This window comes from Suillus subaureus (genome assembly GCF_016647635.1).
Source record: "Suillus subaureus strain MN1 chromosome Unknown BJ212scaffold_6, whole genome shotgun sequence".
In the NCBI taxonomy this organism is placed as follows: Eukaryota; Fungi; Basidiomycota; class Agaricomycetes; order Boletales; family Suillaceae; genus Suillus; species Suillus subaureus.
Window position 1 is genome coordinate 666,216 of NW_024538562.1, and position 21,129 is coordinate 687,344.

Sequence of the window (21,129 nt, forward strand, 5' to 3'; positions counted from 1 at the left end):
GTATGTACGATAGCCATGATTGATAGATCGTGCGTGTTGTCGTCAGAGTTTCTAATACCTATAATTGGGGAATTAGCAGGAAATCAGCAGACTGTCCGAATAACTTGCCAATGAAGCCGAAGTGCCGCAGATAGCGACCAGCGCTGCACCATCCAGTGGTGCTTACTATGCCCGGCAGCAAAACAGGCCGGAGAAGAAGCCCTTCCGCTTAGGATGTCTGTCATCATCCACATCATCAACACCATGCCTTTGGGTCTCAAACGCAGTCATTCCACGCATCTGCCCAGCATCGCGGGCCAGGGTTCCTGCGGTTGTGTCCTCTCGCGAGTTGGTCGGGTTTTTGGCAGCGTGGACCTGCGCGCCATAGAGGAACGAATCTGAAGCGTCGTTGCGCCCAACGAGATTATTGCCGTTGGTCACATTTGCAGCATGAGTAACTGGTGAATGCCTGCCGTAACCGTTACTCGCCCGGTACCCCGAGGAAGTAGGCGCTGTGGCGTAAGGGTGAGGAGGTGCGAGTCCCGAACTCTCTCGGGGTGTCTGACTCGCGCGCCTGCTAACAGGAGCGATGGGCTGTACACTGATATCAGCACGAGCGCCAGGGTCTCGACTACCATGTCCTTCTCGTGTGCCTGGACGTCTAGTGCTGTTCTTGATGTGAGCGGGAGTGGGCGCGAGGACGAGAGGAGTAGAAGGCGCTGAACCATCTGTAAGTTGTGCCCGCGGGCGACGACTGGTCTCACGATGACGAGGAGTATGAGGTGCATTAACAGTAGCATGAGCCTGTGCTAGTAGTGATGCGGGTGTCTGGAAATATTCAGTTACGATATACTTCCATGATGAGAATACATTGCATACATTGCTGGCCTCCCAACCTTTGCCATTGTTGATCAACATCCAGTCAAAGATGCCATCGTCCTGCTCGCCGATATTCTTCAACACTTTGGTAAAGAGTTCTCGGAGAAAATCGTAGTCGGGAGTTTCCTCAAACCCGAGTTTGCGGACGTAGTTCATGTAGATCGCGAACTCCTCTGAATCAGTAGAGACCGATCAGTAAATCATATTGTCACTTCAGCACATCGACAAACGAAGAAAATAGACGCCACTGGATGAACTAAAAGAGAACTTACCGGGGAAACCCTCGCACAACTCCGCAATCGGTGTAGTCTGCTTCTTTTCACCGATCTTCTCATACTTCTGCTTATTGGTTGCGGCCCTAAGACCTTGCCAGGGAAGGCCGCCACGCAAGAAGTACATGAATACGTGACCTAGCGATTCCAGGTCATCCCGGCGCGATTGCTCACGGCCAAGATGCGTGTTGATCGACATATACCGGGCGGTGCCTGAGAGGGACTTGCGCTCACGATAAGGAATGTGGACTTTCGTCTTAGGATCTCGGTAGTGCTTCGCCATGCCAAAATCTACCAAAGATAGTCAGTGTGTTTTTTGGTTTGAGTCAATCAATAGATGGGGATCTCCGCAAATTCAGGGACACGGGTACAATCGGGGGAGTAGGACGTAAAAGAGGAACATGAACAACTTGCAAAAGACATACCAATGATATGGATGGTGTTGGAGGTTTTTGTTCCGGGGACTCCGACGAGAAAATTGTCAGGCTTGATATCACGGTAAATGAGCGACTTGTCGTGGACGGACTGAATGCGAGATATCTAAAAAAACAAAAAGACATGAACAACTGCAACGGAACGACGGAATGAATCGACAAAGAGAGAATGACTAAACAACATGAAACAATACCTGTCCAATGCATGGGTACAACTTACCATCTGCTTTGCGGACATACATACAGTCTTAATGGTAAACTTCCGGCCACACATATCGAAGAGATCCTCTAAATTGGGGCCTAGAAGGTCAATTACTAGGACATTGTGGAGTCCCTCCTGCCCAAAGTGGTGTACTTGAGGAACCCCCACTAATAATAATAGCATATTATAGTTGGGCGAGAGAAATTACTGACATTAACACATACCTGTACCATTCAGTGTTCTGTATGATCGAAATTCATCCCGTAACTGAGGAGCATCGGACTTTCGAGGTTCCTGGGTAATACGTCAAACTCAAGTCACGATCAGAAGAACCTCACGGCGAACGTACAAATTTGATGGCGACGGGTTGGCTTGTAAGAAGCTTGGTGCCTGTGAAGAGTTGTGGTGAGTCAAAGGAACAAATGGCAAAGAACACCGGTAACAAAAATTTTGCTCAAAGTCGCAAGTAAATAATTTCCGTTCTGACGGGATACGCGGAGCTTAGTTGATCTAGTTCCATTGCTACTAAGTAACCATGACCATGATGATCGCCCACCGGCGACCCAAGGACCGAAATGTATCCTTCTGCATGAAATTGGCTGGCCGTAAGACGGGCGCTTAGAAGGTCGAGTGACTCTGTTGGTATCGTGCATGCAACTCACAAGCCAAAAAAGTTCTAGAAAAGCAGGAAGACATCGGGTGTACGACACTCACCTTCAAATACAACCCCGAATGAACCTTCGCCAATCTTCTTGCCGACACGAAAGTGGTTTCCGACGATACCATTTGAAGTGGCAGTTTGAGAGTGGTGCCCCGAAGACGAGGCTATAACGTGAGGGGTCGTCATCTGGATAAAAGGTTAATAATTTTGAAGGCCACCAGTCCAGAAGCGCAGTGGGAAGGTAAAGGATGGACTGGTGTGCTTGGGACAAGGAGCGGATGGAGAGAAAGCACACCAACTAGGCGGACTTTGAATTGCCTTATTTGTACTCGGCCGACACGTTCCTCTCTTACAGCGCCGGTGCGTTTCGGTACCCAGATCATCGTCAACACGTTGCCTTACTACTTATACGATGCCAGCTGCAAGCTCAATCTGAGCTAACAAGCTGCTAGAACTCTTATTATATGCCGAGAATGGTCATTGTCATTGCGTTCTTGACTAATAAGCGAACGCTATAGTTCGTTCCATATTATGATGCTCGGATAAAACTCATCACACGATTTTATTAATCAGATCTCGTGCAATCCTGCATGTCGATTTTTTTAAACAGTGCTATGTGCACTCACCAACGCAATTGTTACAATAAAAGGCCTCCAAGGGCTATGCGCCAACGGTAGCCAGTTCATGACAGCATTTTCCAGGCTTGCAATGAATGTCCAGTGCACAATGCACAGCGATATCGATGGTGTTTCGACCATTGACGTCAAGATCCATAGGTCATGGAACGCGGTAAATTTTCTTCTGGCATGTTGTTTACCCTCACTATGGGTACATTTGACACCTGACTTATCAGCTAATCCATGAACAGAACGTTACAGCAACCGCGCGGCCTACCATTGGCCGTTGACTTACCATTTCTGCAATGCGGAGAGCCTTGTGAGCATTGAATCCCGTTAGCTTCTAGACGAACTACATATGTACTATGTACACATCAGCTTCCGGGAGCGTTTCAGATACTGTATCGTAGTGTGCCGTCAGCTTCGCAGATCGAGCTCCACCTCTTCGAACCACGTGTCGGCCCCGTGACTTCCTTTTGAAAGTGCTCCCGCGAAGCATTCAGGACTCATATACGTTCTTTAATCTACCCGGTCTATCCTCCCGGGTCCCTGTGTTTCCTTCGATCAAGATACCTGATCATTCCAGGCAAATATTCCGCTCTATCCCGTCGTTTCTTTTACAGGCTTGTCGTTTGAAATGGTCTTTTAGCACAGCCAATAATGGCGAACTCCGAGGGGATGTCAAAGTAAGTGGTGCAGATATCTCAGAAGATGATTCAGAGCCTTGCCGTCGGTACATGGAGGTTTTGCGGCATAGGCCATATCCAGTGACTTCTTATCCTTGAATTCGAAAGCTTGATATGGCACAAACAAACGTGATGATTGCTTTACGTGCCAATTTTCTAGACCCACCTAGACCTGCACGCAATTGACCTTTTAAGCGCAATCAAGGGTATTCATTTTCGCGGACACGTCACATACATGTCTTTATGGCACGTGTGAAGTGCGAACTGGCCATATTTTAGGAGAATGCAGTATCTTATGTGCTACCGCATATTCATGTTTTCCATGGTTGTGAAAGTGGGATGCAAATAGCCGTATCAGTAAGTCTGGAAAACTATCATCCTTCACCGTCAACTGTGCAGAGGTGCCGAGTAATGGGTTTATCTATATGCCAAGCTAGCGTCGTTCTCCGAGGACTACCGCTCTCGATAGGGCCCTATAAGCCACAAGAGGCGATGATCATATCACAACTATGTCATAGTCTGATCGAAGACTCGCATACCTACATTTAATCGTGATCTATCTCTAACCAAAACCAGGAGTGAGTACACAACCAAGCACTGATAAAAGATGAACTATATCTACGGGCCATCAAATACCATCATCTGATGTGCCACAGCAACGAGTGGCCACACGCCGTCAGCCCTCGCATCTTCTTCGCATGCCTCTTTTTGGCGCAACAAAAAACTATGTGTCACCGGCCGCTTTGAGGCGTGCCCATGATGAATGCCCCCGCAGATGGCGAACATTCCAACGGGGGAACCAAGCCACATGATGTCGTAATCGATGTCTGCTGCCAATCCAGTCAACGGCAAGAGCTGCAAAGGGGGTAGGGAAAGGAGGTTTGCGGTTATGTCGAGCCGAGTACACTTGATAGAGTCAGATGCTTAGGTACCAATGAATATGCGGGTTCGATTGAAAGGTACGATAGATGTCCGGAACGAAAAACTTACGAGGTAACGAGGGTTGCAAGTGGGGCGACCCAGGAGAGAAGCACTTGACTTCTCGATACGAGAAGCACGCGTTGCTAGAATATGCAGAAGCAAGACTGGCACGATCCGAGTCAAATGTTTGGAAATATCTTTCAAATCGGCCAGCGGCAATACGATGAGATTAAGCTAGTTCCGGTTGCAAATCCCAGGAACATAAGATGGAAACACACCTTTCAAGATATTCCATCGACATTTTCGACATTTTCTCCTCTTCATCGGGTACTATCACGATCGTCGGAAAGTCGTTCAGAGGCCTGGATGGAGCGGGAACATCCGCAGATGGAGGATCGGGCTTAGGGGGTGCCCGAGATTCAGAGCCTCCCGCGGGAGGGGATAACACAGATGGCGATACTACATTCCTCCGTGGCCGTGGTGGGATGGGGAGTTTTTGTGCGGACTGGGGATACTATAAGAACATCATCATCATCAACACCAGTGACCGGAAGTGATACTGCCGACTGAGAGGGGGTTTCGGGTGTGTGGTGAAGAGAAGCATTGCGCTGTTGGGCATTTGCTTGATGCGCAAGTGTGATCGCAGCAGCAAGATCAAGCTCGACTGGTCGCAATGTGTCTGACCAAACTGGAACCGGGCTCTTCCTATCACAGTATGTCCAATGCCAATCGCTTCACATGATACATATGGCTCACCAGTCGACTATTACGCCATCATCTCTGCCAAGAATCAGAATACAGATCATCCAACGCAATAAGACATACCTGATGAGAAGCTTCTCCGTTTGAAGCTTCAAAGCCTCAATTTCACTTTGACACTTCTTGGACCATGTCCTTCGATGCTGCTTGTACCCAGGATTCGGAGGCAAACAGTTCGAGGGAAAGGGGGCAAAGCGCTTTGTCCCGGACATGACCAACTTCCGTTGTGGAGGCGGAGGCGTCGGACTTTGTTCGCGCTTCACCTTTGCGCCATTATGATGAATACCGGAAGCCCCGCCCGTTGACGTAGATTCATTATCATCACGACGGGAGCGCTTCAGTGTCCTGTGAGCTTCAGAAGTTGACATCTTCAATGATACCCAGGTTGGCGCGCTATATCTTTAAGGTTTATTGCGCAAGCTCCTTGCCACCAATACTTTGGATGTGGACTGGAGAGACCGCGAGGGAAGCGATTGCTAGGAGTCGAAGTAGTTCTTCCACCAGAGGTTTTACTCGGAAAACGCCGACAGCGTCACTTGCTTGCACTGCCTTGCCTTTGTGTCATTTCTCCTGATGCTTGTGATGGTTGACTAGAAGAAACAAAGATGTACGGTGATCTGAATTGCGCTCGCAGATATTTAACAACTACTTACTTTTTATCGAACCAGGCTCAACTTGAAGCTTGAAGAGTTGTTTTCGTTATGTAATTTAAAGCTTTGGCCGAGTATCAGACAGGAAAGGAAATTCTGCTTACACGCCTACAAGCTGATTGGAGTTCGCCACACAGGAACACGGCGCGGTACAAGCGACTGCGTCCTAACTGGTAAGCATCTTGGTATGTACTGAATTCCGGCAATGCCTGTAACGGACACCTTGGGCGGCAGAGGCTAAACTCAAGTTACTGTGACTTGTACGAAGTAGAAAGCGTCAATGAGCACACGTTCGCTGATATGCCACCAATCAACATTGAGAATCATGCAGAGAAAATGCTGACCGTGTGGGTCTCCAGGGCCCGGATCACCTGCAATCAGCCGGTATGCTATATTAATAGGTGGAATTGATGCAAGAGAATCTTTAGCTGCTCTTTATCGACGTCCTCTACTACTGCCTCCCTCAACGCCATGGCTAAGAAGGTCGCCCTGAGTAGTGTTTCTCTCATCTTTGCGTATGTTATTTTGTGTTCGTGTTTCATCTTCAAACTGATGACAATACTCGAATCCTTTCTCTCAGCTGTGGAACGGCTCTGTTCTCTGATGGTAAGCACATACGTCTCCTTTAACGTAAATTTGATAACCGTTCGCAGGTTATGCCAACAATGTCATTGGTTCTGGTGGGTAGTGTATTCAACTTGATGAGCCCCCTTTGACCAAAAATTCAACTGTCTTGCAGTCAATACTCGTGAGCGCTTTTTGGCATGGAATTCACTGAAGGTTGAACGTGAATTACAGTTCTAACACGCATATACGGCACTGGTTCCGACGGCATCACTACGAATTACAGCACCACACTCTCTAGTGTCGCCTTCGCAGGTGCGTACCCGAGTCTCCTTCGTTGATCTACAATTAAATCGTCCTAGGCACCGTGGTGGGTATGCTTACCTTTGGCTACCTCTCCGACAAAGTTGGGCGCAAATTCGGTATGGTAAGTAGATGTCAACCCCGATCGAGCAACTCGTAAGTCATGCTTTTTGAACAGATGTCCGCAACTGGGATCGTTGCACTATTTTCTGGTCTCTCGGCTGCTTCGTCTGGTGCTAATCACAGCCTTCATGGCATGCTTGCTATGCTTATCGCATGTCGGTAAGTATTTGTGCCGGTCCGAGATCATCTGTGTCGCTCATCATCTAACACAGCTTCCTTCTTGGGATTGGAGTTGGCGCCGAATACCCTTGCGGCTCTGTGTCTGCATCTGAACAGTCGGAGGAAGAGGGCATTGCTAAGAACTCGCAACACCGATGGCTGGTGCTCGCAACGAGTGAGCTGACGTGATGGAATGTCTTCATCACCAGTATAAATCTAAAACACGTTGCCCAGACACTATGATTGATAATGGTTTCGTTATTGGAGCATTCGTACCATTGGTACTTTACTGGATGTTCGTGCCGCCATTCACTTCCACATCTTGCAATCCATGTCTAACAGTTAGTTTAAGATTCGGGGACAACCACCTTCGTGCCGTCTGGCGGCTCTCGCTTGGGCTTGGTGTAGTTCCTGCTGTTGGTGTCTTCTTTTGGCGGCTGCGCATGGAGGAACCCAATCGCTATAAGCGCGATTCAATGAAGCATGTTCGTATCCCATACGGACTAGTCGTTAAAAGATACTGGCGTAGCCTGCTTGGCCTTTCACTGGCATGGTTCATGTATGACTTCATCACGTATGCCAAAAACCATTTCCGTGCATTCTTACTAGTGGCTCACATACCTCCAGATACCCAGTATGTTCAGGCCCTTACGTGATGCATTATCATTGATTTTTTCTGTAGTTCGGACTTTATTCGTCCACAATCACCAATGCGTATGGTGATTTGCATTTGTTTTCTTGACATAGAACTTAGTCGTTTTGGCAGTGTTACCGGTGGCAGTTCATCCCTCACCATCGTCTTTGGTTGGTCTGTTGTGATCAAGTAAGCTTCCCACTCGTTCGTGATTCATGCTCCTATTCAGATGTGTTTCACAGCCTGTTCTACATTCCAGGTCAGTCTACAGGACAATAATTAATTTCCAGGGCTCACATTTTGTCCGCAGGCACCGTTGTGGGTGCCTTCTGCGTTGATCTTATGGGTCCCAAGGTTACCATGGTAAGTGATATCAGGCGCCTGTGGAACGCTTTTTTCTAAATTCTCTACCAGATCAGTGGCCTTCTCGCGCAAGCGGTCATTGGATTCATCATGAGTGGCCTTTATACCCAGTTGTCACAACACGTTGCCGCTTTCGCTGTATGCATCTTTCTCACACAGATAATTGATGCTGAGTGGCTCATTAGGTGGTGTACGGCATCTTCCTGAGCTTCGGCGAGTTTGGTGCGTGGGGTTGCGCAATTATTCTCCGTCTTTTGAACTCTTTTGGCCTAGGTCCCGGAAACTGCCTTGGTGTATTGGCTGCAAAGTCCGGGCCTACTGCTGTACGTGGCCAGTATTATGGTATTGCAGCTGCTACTGGAAAAATAGGCGCATTTGTTGGAACTTGGGGTACGTGACATACAGTTTTCGTATGACAAGTGAACTGAGTGTTTTGTTTGTCCGTCCAGTGTTCCCTGTCATGATCACGGATTTTGGTGGCTCAAGTTCAGCTAAAGGAAACACTGGCCCCTTCTGGGTTGGCAGTGGTCTCGCCATCCTAAGCGCGATCGTTGTATACTTCCTTGTGAAACCCTTGGACCACGATGGTATGAAGAAGGAGGATGCCAAGGTGCGCGATTGTCCCTCCTATTGCCCATGACGTTTACACACCTCGCCACGTAGTTCCGGGAATACCTTGAAGCGCACGGTTTCGATGTCTCACTCATGGGTCTTCCCGAAGCTGAAACCGTGTCATATACGGAAGGGAAAGAGACGGATTCAGCGGTCAAGGACACTGACTCAGCCACGAAAGTTTAGCTGTTCGGCGAGCAATCTTGATGATAATTTACGTTTGTGTTTCCATACCATGATATTTCCTTGCTCAGTTGTATGAATACCTGTTGAATAACTTGGGACGCAGTCTCTGGAGATTTACACTGATGACATGTATCTGCGTTGTGAGGGAACCATATTTCTTGCGGAAGGTGGCCTACCTTTCACAACATCCTGCTGTCCTTGTCTTGTTTAAGTAATGTGGATACAGTTGTTCAACGAAAATGTGGCCAATCACAGCCAGAGTTCCGGTGAGCAACTTAGTACACACTGAAAATTTAATAATGCAGATAATGAAGCATCTGAAGAGCTCAGATGTATTGGATATTTTACAGTAACTGGACGAGTCACTTGGCAATAACTGCATATACGATGTCATTATTGCTGCATCGGGTCTCCAGTTGCTTTCCCTGCCTTAGAAAGCTCATTCCTAGCCAATATGTGAGTTGGGCAAACGTATCATCGAGACGGGGAGAACTGCATACCGTAGCTGCACACTGAACTCGTCCTCGATGTCGTCATCGTCCCAATTATCCTCCCAAAGTTTATCCCCCGCTGATTTTGCGACCCCAGGTGCAGCGCCCTTCAAGTGCGCCAGATCCGTACTAGAATCATCCCAGTCTGCCAGACGAGATGATCAGAAAACATCGATGACATGGAATAGCGACTCGATGATCACCTGCGACTTCGAACTCCTCGAACTCGTCGTCTTCTTCAAGGACCCCAAGGTGAGGCTGACTGTCCTCCTCCTTGGACTTCTCTGTTTGTTTGTCTGCGGGTTTTGATGAGGATGCAGGATGAAGACATGCTGGTAACAGATAGGCTCAGTGTTGAGACGCGTTTGTACTTAGGCCGCGTCAGTGGTATGATCGTGGGAAAGTGATTTCAGTAAGCCATCCGAAGTCACAATAATTAGTCTTGAACGAGTACAGGTATTCTTTTGCTTCCAACTTCCTACACCGACTTGGTATGTACATATTTTAGCTTGTAATTGTAATATCTAATGTACAATTTGATCCTGTCACGCCCGATGCAAGCAAGAGGCATTGCCGAACAACCTGGCCGCGACTTACGCATTTACAATGTTTCCTGAGGGTGAGCAACCAACTTCGTTCCAGGACACCTGTCCCAATTTCAGCCTTTCCAGTCCTCCAAGAATACCATCAAGCCCATTCGGGAGAACCTCATACTTGTTTGGCTACATAAATGTGAGACATAAATCCAAATGAGTGATCGCACAACAAACCTGTATAGTACCCTCTGAAAGCCACTTTTCGACCACAGCCCAGGAGCTGCCACACAGCTCTTGATTTTGGGGGGCTTGTGCGTCCCCAAAGGTCAGGATGACCTTGCGCCCCTTGCCTTCATCCTCCTTGACTAATGCAAAAAGGGTTAATACGAGAGTGCCATTGTTCGCAAGCAATTCCCATGCAACAGACTGCGTTTCTGGCAACGAGATAGCGTCATAAACAATTCCGATAGGGCTATCAGTAATTTTGCCGATGGCGGCCTTCAGCTGTTTGCCGGAAAGGTTGCGATCGAAAAAGTGGGTTGCGCCGTAGTCCCTGACAAGCCCTTCATTGCTCGAAGAGGCTGTAGCGATGATGGGATAAAATCCTGATAGATGAGCAAGTTGGATAACTGCAATACTGTTAGCTTGCAGTCGAACAGGCGAGTCCCACTACACTTACCGTAGGAACCCACAGAAGAAGAACCGCCAAGGATGACAATGGGTTTCTTTGATTCGTGACCGCCGGCGCTTGTCGTCCAAGGAGGGGTTACCCCAGCTCCAAAATCATTTCCGTATAACCCCACCACTGCAGTATCTAACCCCACAGGAACAGTAGCTGCGCTATCGAAAGATTCGCTTGGAGGAATCTAGAATGGGATGTGGATGACGATGTGGTCAATGAAGCTTCTCATAACTTACCTTTGCTGTGAAGCGCGCGTCGGTCAAGGTATACTGCTGAAACCCAGTAAAGTCATTGCCGAATTTGCCATGTGCCAATCTGTAAACCAAGGTTGAGCCTATGCATACAGGGGCGAACCCAAAGAAAAGAATTATCTAACACTCTATCGCCTTTGCGGAAATTCTCGACACCTTCCCCTACTTCCTCCACGATACCAGCAATATCCGTGCCAAGAACGGCAGGGTAATCGGTCACGATTATCCCTGCGTCCTTGATCTTGTAGTCAACTGGGTTCAGAGCAGCACATTGAATCTTGACCAGAAGCTGCCCAGCCTCTGGACTGGGGATGCTGCGGGAGCCAAGCTCAAAGTTACCCTGCTTTCTGGGAAGAAAAAGAGCTTTCTGTTGGGGGGACATGAGATATATGTGGTGGGTAGAGTCAAGATGGTTGGAGGTCTTCCAACGTTAAGTGCTACCTATATATAATATTGAAATTTCTTGATGAGCAAGAAAGCATCATTATGGGTTCCAGTTATTCATGATCACGTCGCACATGACATGTGTTAGTAAGTATTTCTTGTAGCATCAGCTTGATAACAAGCACTGCCCTGTTGGATGTGACGCCATATGCAATGCGCATGAGATGCGTTGACTCACGTGTTTGTGGCGGTTTAAAAGTGAATGCGCTTGGTCTCTTCGAAGTTTGCAGACCTTCAAGACCTGTGACAGTGGCGGAGTTGTAATACCACACTCCTATTCAGTGCTCATCATCTCCATCGTCCTCATCGCTGCCCGCCATGACGCCATCTCGAAAGGAGTGCTGATTTCGGGCTCCGTCTCTTCCACCATCCATTTCAGGTGTTTTTATCCCGCTCGCGTGCTCGCCCATCTATCGTGGATCCCTTGACATTAGCATTCTCACAGGTCTTCCAATCCAGCCTATGTCTCCGCATATCTGGAAGAAGGCTTATCACTGACTGCGACCTGCGGCAGCGACCCGACAACGGTATATATTTGTAGTCCCATTCGTCAAGGCTACCTATCATCAAATCGCAAAGCATGGCAAATCACGGATTTGGCTGTCCTGACAGAGCATGAGGGAGCGAGTTGCACCTCCACAAGTCTCTGGTCGCGCTACCTCGCCGCACGACTAGAAGCGCTGGGTCAACACAGTCAGAAGTCGGGACAGAGCAATGTGAGCACCGAACACCGTCTCAATCTTATACATTCATGTTCTCTCTCATCGCTTCGATTTCACTTCTCGTGTCATCACTTTCACTTTCACTCATAATGTAGAGATTCTTGCAACGTCATCGTGATCCTTGTCGGCTCATACTGTTCAGGCAATGATTGGTTCGCTGTAAACACAGATCATATTCTGGAGTGGCTACAAAGACAGAGACAGAGAAGATATGAAGAAGTTAGTGCAGCCTCGAAAATGAAATCTCTCGGTGCTAGTGACTAAGTGACGTGCACTATCATAGCCTTCGTACAGCTTCAAACACACCATCTCGCACCTGTTTCTCACTCGGACCGGACAAGGTCCACGAGACGATCAATCCCGACCAAAAAGAACGAGCTCCGTACCTGCATTTGGAGGAAGGATGGCACATGCTGTTGCTCCTGGAATATCGTCACAAAGTATAGAGCGGTGTGTACAGTCCGTATTGCAGTCCATGAAGTTCATCTACTATTAGCTCATCACCTGCAGACACCTCGGAGAAATCAATTTCGTCATATCCTATCTCTAACATCTGAAGCTTGAAGGTGGGTAGTTCGAATGAGACAACAAAGATACCATCCGCTATTTTATGTTGGAGTAGTGTATCCGTAACTGTGTGCCCGCGTGTCGCGAACAAGGCAAGAGGTGGTAAAGCATTGAAGAGCACTACACTATAGGCTACGACAAAGCCCAAACAAAGCTTCTCTAGCAATGTCTCCCTTCACTCAACTTCACGAACCATGCGTTCGGTGCCTGGAACCTTTAAAGCTAACCACAAGCAGAGCAACCACGTCAACGTCGCTCCCCCTTGCGTTTACATGTTGGAACTTCCAATCGCCCAGTACATACCAGTAATTGTGACACCTCTTGTATCGTACAATTATATTGTGTCATTACGCCAGATGCAAACAAGGTGATAATCGGCATCCCGGAATAAGTCGACAGCCCTGCATTTACAATGTTTCCTGAGGGTGAGCAACCAACTTCGTTCCAGACACCTGTCCCAACTTCAGCCTTTCCAGTCCTCCAATAATACCTTCAAGCCCGTTCGGGAGGACTTCATACTTGTTCGGCTACATAATGTGAGACATAAATCCAAAATGAGTGATCGCACAACAAACCTGTATAGTACCCTCTGAAAGCCACTTTTCGACCACAGCCCAGGAGCTGCCACACAGCTCTGATTTTGGGGGGCGTGTGGGTACCCGAAGGTCGGGATGGCCTTGCGCCCCTTGCCTTCATCCTCCTTGACTGATGCAGGAAGGGTTAATACGAGAGTGCCATTGTTCGCAAGCAATTCCCATGCAACAGACTGTGTTTCTGGCAACGAGATAGCGTCATAAACAATTCCGATAGGGCTATCAGTAACTTTGCTAATGGCGGCCTTCAGCTGTTTGCCGGAAAGGTTGCGATCGAAAAAGTGGGTTGCGCCGTAGTCCCTGACAAGTTCTTCATTGCTCGAAGAGGCTGTAGCGATGATAGGACAAAATCCTGACAAACGAGCAAGTTGGATAGCTGCAATACTGTCAGCATGCGGCCGCATAGGTGAGTCCCACTACGCTTACCATATGAGCCCACAGAGGAAGAACCGCCAAGGATGACAATGGGTTTCTTTGATTCGTGACCGCCGGCGCTTGTCGTCCAAGGAGGGGTTACCCCAGCTCCAAAATCATTTCCGTACAACCCCACCACTGCAGTATCTAACCCTAGAGGAACAGTAGCTGCGCTATCGAAAGATTGGCTTGGAGGAATCTAGAATGGGATGTGGATGACGATGTAGTCAATGAACCTCCTCATCACTTACCTTTGCTGTGAAGCGCACATCCGTCAAGGCATACTGCTGAAACGCAGCAAAGTCATCAGTAAATTTTCCATGTGCCAATCTGTAAACCAAGGTTGAGCCTATGCATAAAGGGGCGAACCCAAAGAAAAGAATTATCTAACACTCTATCGCCTTTGCAGAAATTCTCGACACCTTCCCCTACTTCCTCGACAACGCCAGCAATATCTATGCCAAGAACGGCAGGGTAATCGGTCACGATTGTCCCTGTGTCCTTGATCTTGTAGTCAACTGGGTTCAGAGCAGCAGATTGAATCTTGACCAGAAGCTGCCCAGTCTCCGGACTGGGGATGCTGCGGGAGCCAAGCTCAAAGTTGCCCTGCTTTCTGGAAAGAAAAAGAGCTTTCTGTTGGGAAGACATGAAAGATATGTGATGGGTAGAGTCACGATGGTTGGAGACCTTCCAACGTTAAGTGCTACCTATATATAATAAATTGAAACTTCTTGATGTGAGCAAGAACTTTCAGCATCATAGGTTCGGGTTAGTCATGATCACGGCCGGCAATTTGTTAGTAAGTACTTCCTGTAGCCTAGCATCAGCTTACAGCAGTTTGCGAAACTAATGGCACTGGCGTGTTGTGGGAAAATCATGATTGAGATTTGGGACTGAGTTTTTTTTTACCATTCTGTGTTACATAATGCCGCGTCACACGGAGATCTTTATTTTGTTCTTTGGTGATTTTACGGAGCTTTTTGAGGGAAACGCCCGCACGATGGAGCTCACGGTGGATGGTGGTGTAGTGGAGTGCAATGAAGCGGTTGCATAACATGAGTCGAGTGATCTCGTCGAGAAACCAATCTGGCCGGTGGTGGACCAGTTCCACGAGGTACTGAACATCCTCAAGATTCAGCTTCCTCGGACGACCTGTGAATTCACTCCGTGGTTTGACTACATCGCCGGTGTGCTGATAGAGCTTTCGGATGCGGAAGAATGTGCGTCTCGAGAAGCCGACGCAATCAAGGATTTCACGAAGACTAAGGATATCTTGCTCATACAGGCGAATGGCAGCGAGTTTGACGTCGGATGAGATCTTTCGGTTGACCATACTAGGTGTATTGTTGTCCGACGTGGTGCAATTGTTTGAATTTTTCTCTAAGTCTCAAAACGGTGAAAATTTTCAAAGTCCCAAATCCTCAATTATGATTTTCCCACAACATGCCAGTGCCATTATATACGCACACAGCTGTAATAACAAGCTCTGCCTTGCGGATAACGCCATATGCAATGCGTATGAGATGCGTTGAGTTCGTGTTGGCGGCGGTTCAGAAGTGCTAGTGACCTTCAATTGCAGGGCCTGTGACAGTACCAAATTACGACTATGTAGCCCAAACAATGCCTCAATGTTGAACCTGAGTACTGAGTGCCTGACTAAGCTACCGCTTTTGCCTACTAGTACTAGGGGGTCCCCCACTAGCTCCAATCTGAGTATTGCCGGCTTCCCTACAAGTCGTCAGCTTCTCTGGATCTTTCCGATATCTTCTCTCACTCGACTTCACGAACTGTGCGTTCGGTGCCTTGAACCTTTAAATTCAACCACAAGCAGAGCAACCACGTCGACGTTGCTCCCCCTTGCCTTTACATGTTGGAACTTCCAATCGCCCAGTACATACTAGTAATTTTGATACCTTTTGTATTGTACAATCATGTCGTGTCATTACCCCAGATGCAAACAAGGTGATACTCGACTTCCCGGAATACGTCGACAACCCTGCATTCACTGTGTTTCCTGAGGGTGAGCAACCAACTTCGTTCCAGACACCTGTCCCGACTTCAGCCTTTCCAGTCCTCCAATGATACCCTCAAGCCCATTCGGCAGAACCTCATACTTGTTCGGCTACATAAATGTGAGACATAGATCCACAACAATGGTCGCAGAACAAACCTGTATAGCGCCCTCTGAAAGCCACTTTTCGACCACAGCCCAGGAGCTGGTGCAGAGCTCTTCATTCTGGGGGGCGTGTGGGCCCCCGAAGGTTGAGATAGTCTTACGCCCCCTCCCTTCATCTTCCTTGACTGATGCAGGAAGGGTCAATACGAGGATGCCATTGTCTGCAAGCAATTCCCATGCAACAGACTGTGTTTCTGGCAACGAGATAGCGTCATAAATAATTCCGATAGGGCTGTCAGTAATTTTGTTGATGGCGGCCTTCAGTTGTTTGCCGGAAAGGTTCCGATCAAAAAAGTGGGTTGCGCCGTAGTCCTTGACAAGTTCTTCATTGCTCGGAGAGGCTGTAGCGATGATAGGATAAAATCCTGACAGACGAGCGAGTTGGATAGCTGCGATACTGTCAGCATGCGTTCGAATAGGCGAGTCTCACTACGCTTACCGTATGAACCCACAGAGGAAGAACCACCGAGGATGGCAATAGGTGTTTTTGATTCGACAACATTTGTCGTCCAAGGAGGGGTCAACCCAGCTCCAAAATGATTTCCGTATAACCCCACAAGCGCAGTATCTAGCCCCAGGGGAACAGTGGCTGCGCTGTCGAAAGATTGGCTTGGAGGAATCTAGAATGGGATGTGGATGACGATGTGGTCAATGAAGCTTCTCATAACTTACCTTTGCTGTGAAGTGCGCATCCGTCAACGTATAGTGCTGAAATGCACCAAAGTCATTGGTGAAATTGCCATGCGCCAATCTGTAAACCAAGGTTCAGCCTATGCATACAGGGGCGGACCCAAAGAAAAGAGTTATCTTACACTCTATCGCCTTGCGGAAATTCTCGACGCCCTCCCCTAGTTCTTCGACGACGCCAGCAATATCCACGCCCAGAACGGCAGGGTAATCAGTCACGAAATACCCTGTTTCTCTGATCTTGTAGTCAACCGGGTTCAGAGCAACAGATTGAACCTTGACCAGAACCTCCCCAGTGCCAGGACTGGGGATGCTGCGGGAGCCAAGCTCAAAGTCACCGTGCTTTTTAGAAAGAAGAAGAGCTTTCTGTTGAGGAGACATGTGGTGGGTAGAGTTACGATGGTTTGATGTCTTTCAACGTCAAGTGCTACCCATATATAATGAATTGAAACTTCTTGATGAGCAAGAAAGCATCGTGGATTATTCATGATGACAGGTGTTAGTAAGGGGTATTTGCTGTCAGCTTGATAATAAACTGTACCCACTGCATAATATGACAAAATATGACCTGTCATACGCCACAATTGGACTACTGAAATCCCACAAGCAGTCCCATGGGCAACAGCGGTTAACTAGTCGTGAATGTCCAGGAGTTAACGAGGCGTAGTAGCATACGATACATAAATACAATAAAGATAGTACAAGATATTATTATCCCCCTGTGACCCGAAGTCCATATTGTGCAGTCCGTATGGCAGTTCTAGGAAGTTCGTCTGCCACCTCATCAGTAGATAACTCGGAGAGATCGCTTTCGTCATATCCTATCTCCGTGGTGTCGGAAGGTGGGTAGTCCGAATGAGACGACAAAGATGTCACCCGATGTTTAATGTGGGTTGCAGGGGGAGTACAAGGAAATTGCACTGCTTTGAGCCCCCGCGGTACAGGAGTGGTGATGCATACCTCGGGAATGTAACGGCTCTTCAGGGGTGGAATTCGTATGGTAAGTTTCGACTTGCTAAGCGTTATCTTCGGGGCGGATGGTGCACTGATGTTCATGTCTTCTCGATGTTTGCTCTTGGGCTTCCGAGGACGAACAGGAGTCTGCGAGTCTTTAGGTGTCCGCTTTGAAGTAGGCTTTTCAGGGTTCTGGTTTTCTGTCTTTGCTTTCTTCTTCTTCGGAAGACCTGCTTCTTCTGAACCTTCTAAGTAGGCGACTTCCTCCTCCCGTTTCCGTTTCCTCTCTAATGCAGCCTCCTTTTCGGCAGCCTCTTTTGCAATTTCTTCCTTCAAGAGCTCCGCAAAACTTGAGCGTCTCCTTGTAACCACACATCAAAGACGCCCTCCCATTCTCGTGTCGGCCCTGGAAAATCAAAGTTCAAATAAATAGATTTGATGGGAGAGTCATCCGCCGATGTAGCTGATCCCCTGCCGGGAGAAGGTGCGGGTGTCGCAAGACCTGTAGATGCAGATGTTGTATCCCTCGACGCAGTACATCCTCGGGCGCGTGCCGCCTTCGAGAATTCACGAACCATGCGTTTGGTGCCTGGAACCTTTAAACTCGTGCCAACCACAAGCAAAGTATCCACACCGCTCCGCCCCTTGCCTTTGGAACATCCAACAAGATCTCTCCTCGCAACTTCGCCCACCCCCTCCCCATCTTTATGCAGTTCGTTATAAAGGACCACACTGGGTCGCAACTTTCCCACACCTCGGGCTCGCTTTCCGACAAGTTGACGCGTCTCTTCCATTTGGGTGCACTCGGGGCAATATGGGGGTGTTCCTGACGTCAGGGAAGACACGTAATTCTCGAGTGGGAACGTGTGCATGCATGTTTGACAATGCAGCGTCTGCAGCGTTCCATGTAGGGGGATGCAACGAGGGACTTCAACAGCAGGAGACATATATCTTGATCCCGGTGTCATCGGTGGGCTATCTTGCGAACAATGAGCGCTAGTAGATATCGCAGGCTGATCAGCGATGGGAGGACCAGTCGATTTCGGCTTAGATCTCGGTTTTGCTCGTCTCTTATCGAACTCCGGGACACCAAAGGAAAGACCAGATTTCAACTCGATAGCATCGATGTTTTGGGTGTAGACACGCAGGAGCCTGCCCCTGTCATCCAGCGATCGCAATGCCTGATGAAAAGGCGTGGGGTTGGCTGCTTGCGAGAGCTCGGACAATTGAGCTATCATTTGGCAAAACATTGATGTCGTGTGTTCGTTCTATTAAACGTGTGTAAGCCCGTCGCCATCCATGAGTAGTAAGCACGCGTGGTGGTTGAGGCAATAGGGATTTTCCACGCGAAATCTAGGAAAATCGAACATGAACAAACGATAACTCACGTTGAATACTGACGCATCAAACAAGTCTCTTCCCGAAGACAATGCTTCTTTCGGGTTGTCTCGCTTCAATGTTTGAAAGAGACCCGACTCTGAGCGAAAGTCTGGAATTCCAGCAGAAACAGATATACCAGCACCTGATACAATGTTAGTTTGACTGAGACGACGGTATCTGAATTTTCCGACGGTCGGAAAACGCACCACACACGACAACCAACCGTTTGGCCTTCAGGATGGCCTTGATAGCTTTTCGCAGGTGCAAGTTTGGGGTTTCTGAATGCACCAGAAATGATGGTGTCGGAGGAGGAGGCGAACTCGCCTCCAATGGAACGAAGAGGGTCATACTCCTGTTGCCGATGTGATGGTGAGGAACAGAGGTGTGATATGTTCGATTGAAAAACGTCAACCAAGGGGGATGTTCCCAAACCAGGTTATCCTGGCGTCAGCCAAGCGGTGGCGCGGGAACCTAATACAGTTATCGTAATGCATTATGCCAGCCACACAACTTTCCTTCTACTGTCATGGGCGAAGACAATGATCTGTCTGAGAAAAGGACTCTGTGTGTTGCACAATATTGGCGCAGACACGATTCAAATGGTAACAGGATGCCACTTCACTGGGCACTCTTTGCAATCTCCAACGCAAATCCCGATTCAATCAAAGCCAGCAGCTCTGGAAAAGAGCATTCAGATCAAGTAGATCACTGGGGGACTTGTTACCAAGCAGTTGGCAACATCGACACCCTTACCTATTCTTGCATTGAAGATGAATGCATGGAAATTCTTGCCGAGGGCTATCGTGGTTGCCTGGTGGTCGGAGAGATTGGTGTATTTTCGGAAAAGGAGATAGACACGTTGCTTCAACAAGTAACTGTTTATCGAGGCAGAGAAAACTGGAATTGTCAGAACTGGGTGCTCGCCGCTCTCGAGAGGTTTAAAGTTTCCAATCATATTGGCAGCAACGTATCACGCGATGGCGTTCGGAACGAGCTGGAGGATATCCTGAACGATTGGATAGAATGACCGGGATTAATCTCCACCATGGTCCCATACATTGTGGTATGTTTCTCGTGCACTTTCCAAACCATGCTCAAGATATTTCAACAAGTAATCGTTGTCTGTTTCATACACGTTGTACTAGTACATGTATACGTTTCTGAACACCCAAAGGCAACACGAGGCTGCTTCTGTGCAGATTTTTGTAGCCTCTCGGACTGTATCGAGCAAACCCCCGATGTAGCTCCTCGTTGGCTCCTCGAGAACCTCTCGGATACTCTGCCAAGATAGTTTGGGCCTGTGTTTGCGCAGCCCGGATCTTTCATCTCTGAGCCAAGACTTCTGCAATTCAGTTCGTTATCAAATGGTTCAGTGACGTATCCATTTCAAACAATTTGTGGGTTGCTTTTCACACAGATACTACTTATGAAGTCTCTGAATAGCACAATCCCCGTACTTTTAAAGATGACGAATATTAATGCGACCTGCAGGCCAGTTAGCCTAACTGGTATAGTTAGTCCGTGGATCTGGAACTTATCTGTGGAATCGCAACACCTCAAGGCCATCGCGAGCTAGTCTAGGTTATTCACCTTGCCCAAGTCATCAGGGCAACAGCCTGACTGCACCTATGTACCTGACGCTCTACCGTGCGGGACGTAGAGCACATGGGTAACGGGACCGGTTTATCTTCAACGTGCGATCATAGTTTACGGATCCAAATCATTTATTATTGACCAACCATGTCACGATGTTTCATCTCCTGGAATCTACCGATAGGTTCCTAGTAGGAAACAATCTAACCCCATTCCAGTATGAAACCGGAAGGAGGTAACGTTCTCCAACTGGCGCCTGCCTGGTGATGCCTCCTTCCGGTTCCAGTGCTCGCATTGACACTTAAATCAGCCAATCGGAAGCCTCGAACGAGAAGTCTGTTATCTTCTGACAGACTCCACTGTGCACGGTTACAGACGGTTACCCACCAGAAATAAGGCTGAATAAGGTGACTATGTTGACGATAACAAGTCTAATTGGTACAGGGTATGGAAAGCTCGACCAGATCGGTGGACCGACTGTCGAACTTCGCGAGATGACGAAGGATAGTGACGTTAAAGGGGTTAGCCCTGTGTGAAATGAAACAAAGGTAAACGTTATATACCCTATCTCTCCCTCATGGTGGCTGTCATAAAAGCGCGACTAACAAGGTAAAGGAGTAGATAGCATAGCATAG

General features: G+C 48.2%; 10 protein-coding genes across 10 annotated transcripts; 2 read left to right on the top strand and 8 right to left on the bottom strand.

The window, feature by feature from the left end:
• Positions 1–165: 165 nt before the first annotated feature.
• BJ212DRAFT_1264787 (kinase-like domain-containing protein) lies at positions 166–2,613 on the bottom strand (the record flags this gene model as incomplete). Its single annotated transcript, XM_041330435.1, has 8 exons — positions 166–807; positions 859–1,031; positions 1,131–1,421; positions 1,556–1,670; positions 1,785–1,933; positions 1,991–2,060; positions 2,116–2,156; positions 2,481–2,613. 8 exons carry the CDS (start codon positions 2,611–2,613, stop codon positions 166–168), a joined length of 1,614 nt encoding a protein of 537 aa, XP_041196513.1.
• Positions 2,614–4,004: 1,391 nt separating this feature from the next.
• BJ212DRAFT_920031 (uncharacterized protein) lies at positions 4,005–5,063 on the bottom strand. Its single transcript, XM_041344343.1, has 3 exons — positions 4,930–5,063; positions 4,721–4,848; positions 4,005–4,636 (listed from the first exon to the last, which is right to left on the bottom strand). Exons 1-3 carry the CDS (start codon positions 4,973–4,975, stop codon positions 4,349–4,351), a joined length of 462 nt encoding a protein of 153 aa, XP_041196514.1. The 5' UTR covers positions 4,976–5,063; the 3' UTR covers positions 4,005–4,348.
• A 119-nt stretch (positions 5,064–5,182) lies between these two features.
• BJ212DRAFT_920678 (uncharacterized protein) lies at positions 5,183–5,880 on the bottom strand. Its single transcript, XM_041344345.1, has 2 exons — positions 5,477–5,880; positions 5,183–5,431 (listed from the first exon to the last, which is right to left on the bottom strand). Exons 1-2 carry the CDS (start codon positions 5,776–5,778, stop codon positions 5,404–5,406), a joined length of 330 nt encoding a protein of 109 aa, XP_041196515.1. The 5' UTR covers positions 5,779–5,880; the 3' UTR covers positions 5,183–5,403.
• A 651-nt stretch (positions 5,881–6,531) lies between these two features.
• On the top strand, positions 6,532–9,004 carry BJ212DRAFT_1264735 (major facilitator superfamily domain-containing protein; the record flags this gene model as incomplete). The annotated part of the gene is made up of 17 exons (XM_041330433.1): positions 6,532–6,575; positions 6,641–6,666; positions 6,714–6,740; positions 6,859–6,939; positions 6,987–7,051; positions 7,106–7,209; positions 7,263–7,384; positions 7,444–7,504; positions 7,562–7,803; positions 7,957–8,032; positions 8,086–8,102; positions 8,154–8,206; positions 8,258–8,344; positions 8,392–8,428; positions 8,480–8,596; positions 8,656–8,816; positions 8,870–9,004. 17 exons carry the CDS (start codon positions 6,532–6,534, stop codon positions 9,002–9,004), a joined length of 1,455 nt encoding a protein of 484 aa, XP_041196516.1.
• A 393-nt stretch (positions 9,005–9,397) lies between these two features.
• On the bottom strand, positions 9,398–9,813 carry BJ212DRAFT_1265092 (DSS1/SEM1 family-domain-containing protein; the record flags this gene model as incomplete). Its single annotated transcript, XM_041330460.1, has 3 exons — positions 9,398–9,449; positions 9,505–9,640; positions 9,699–9,813. Coding segments are annotated over 3 exons (303 nt in total), but the record flags the coding sequence as incomplete, so codon positions are not given.
• An 83-nt stretch (positions 9,814–9,896) lies between these two features.
• Positions 9,897–11,564, bottom strand: BJ212DRAFT_920118 (chaperonin 10-like protein). The gene is made up of 5 exons (XM_041344344.1): positions 11,090–11,564; positions 10,950–11,028; positions 10,711–10,897; positions 10,266–10,660; positions 9,897–10,217 (listed from the first exon to the last, which is right to left on the bottom strand). Exons 1-5 carry the CDS (start codon positions 11,344–11,346, stop codon positions 10,089–10,091), a joined length of 1,047 nt encoding a protein of 348 aa, XP_041196518.1. The 5' UTR covers positions 11,347–11,564; the 3' UTR covers positions 9,897–10,088.
• Positions 11,565–13,160: 1,596 nt separating this feature from the next.
• BJ212DRAFT_1477622 (chaperonin 10-like protein) lies at positions 13,161–14,352 on the bottom strand (the record flags this gene model as incomplete). The annotated part of the gene is made up of 5 exons (XM_041339578.1): positions 13,161–13,224; positions 13,273–13,666; positions 13,717–13,903; positions 13,956–14,034; positions 14,096–14,352. 5 exons carry the CDS (start codon positions 14,350–14,352, stop codon positions 13,161–13,163), a joined length of 981 nt encoding a protein of 326 aa, XP_041196519.1.
• A 1,354-nt stretch (positions 14,353–15,706) lies between these two features.
• BJ212DRAFT_1547119 (GroES-like protein) lies at positions 15,707–16,948 on the bottom strand (the record flags this gene model as incomplete). The annotated part of the gene is made up of 5 exons (XM_041341879.1): positions 15,707–15,826; positions 15,875–16,269; positions 16,320–16,500; positions 16,553–16,631; positions 16,671–16,948. The coding sequence occupies 5 exons, from the start codon at positions 16,946–16,948 to the stop codon at positions 15,707–15,709; spliced, it is 1,053 nt and encodes a 350-aa protein (XP_041196520.1).
• A 330-nt stretch (positions 16,949–17,278) lies between these two features.
• Positions 17,279–19,249, bottom strand: BJ212DRAFT_1445253 (DHS-like NAD/FAD-binding domain-containing protein; the record flags this gene model as incomplete). The annotated part of the gene is made up of 4 exons (XM_041338081.1): positions 17,279–17,860; positions 17,896–18,789; positions 18,910–19,043; positions 19,108–19,249. The coding sequence occupies 4 exons, from the start codon at positions 19,247–19,249 to the stop codon at positions 17,279–17,281; spliced, it is 1,752 nt and encodes a 583-aa protein (XP_041196521.1).
• A 166-nt stretch (positions 19,250–19,415) lies between these two features.
• BJ212DRAFT_1264532 (uncharacterized protein) lies at positions 19,416–19,928 on the top strand (the record flags this gene model as incomplete). Its single annotated transcript, XM_041330424.1, has 1 exon — positions 19,416–19,928. A coding segment is annotated over one exon (513 nt), but the record flags the coding sequence as incomplete, so codon positions are not given.
• Between the last annotated feature and the right edge of the window lie 1,201 nt (positions 19,929–21,129).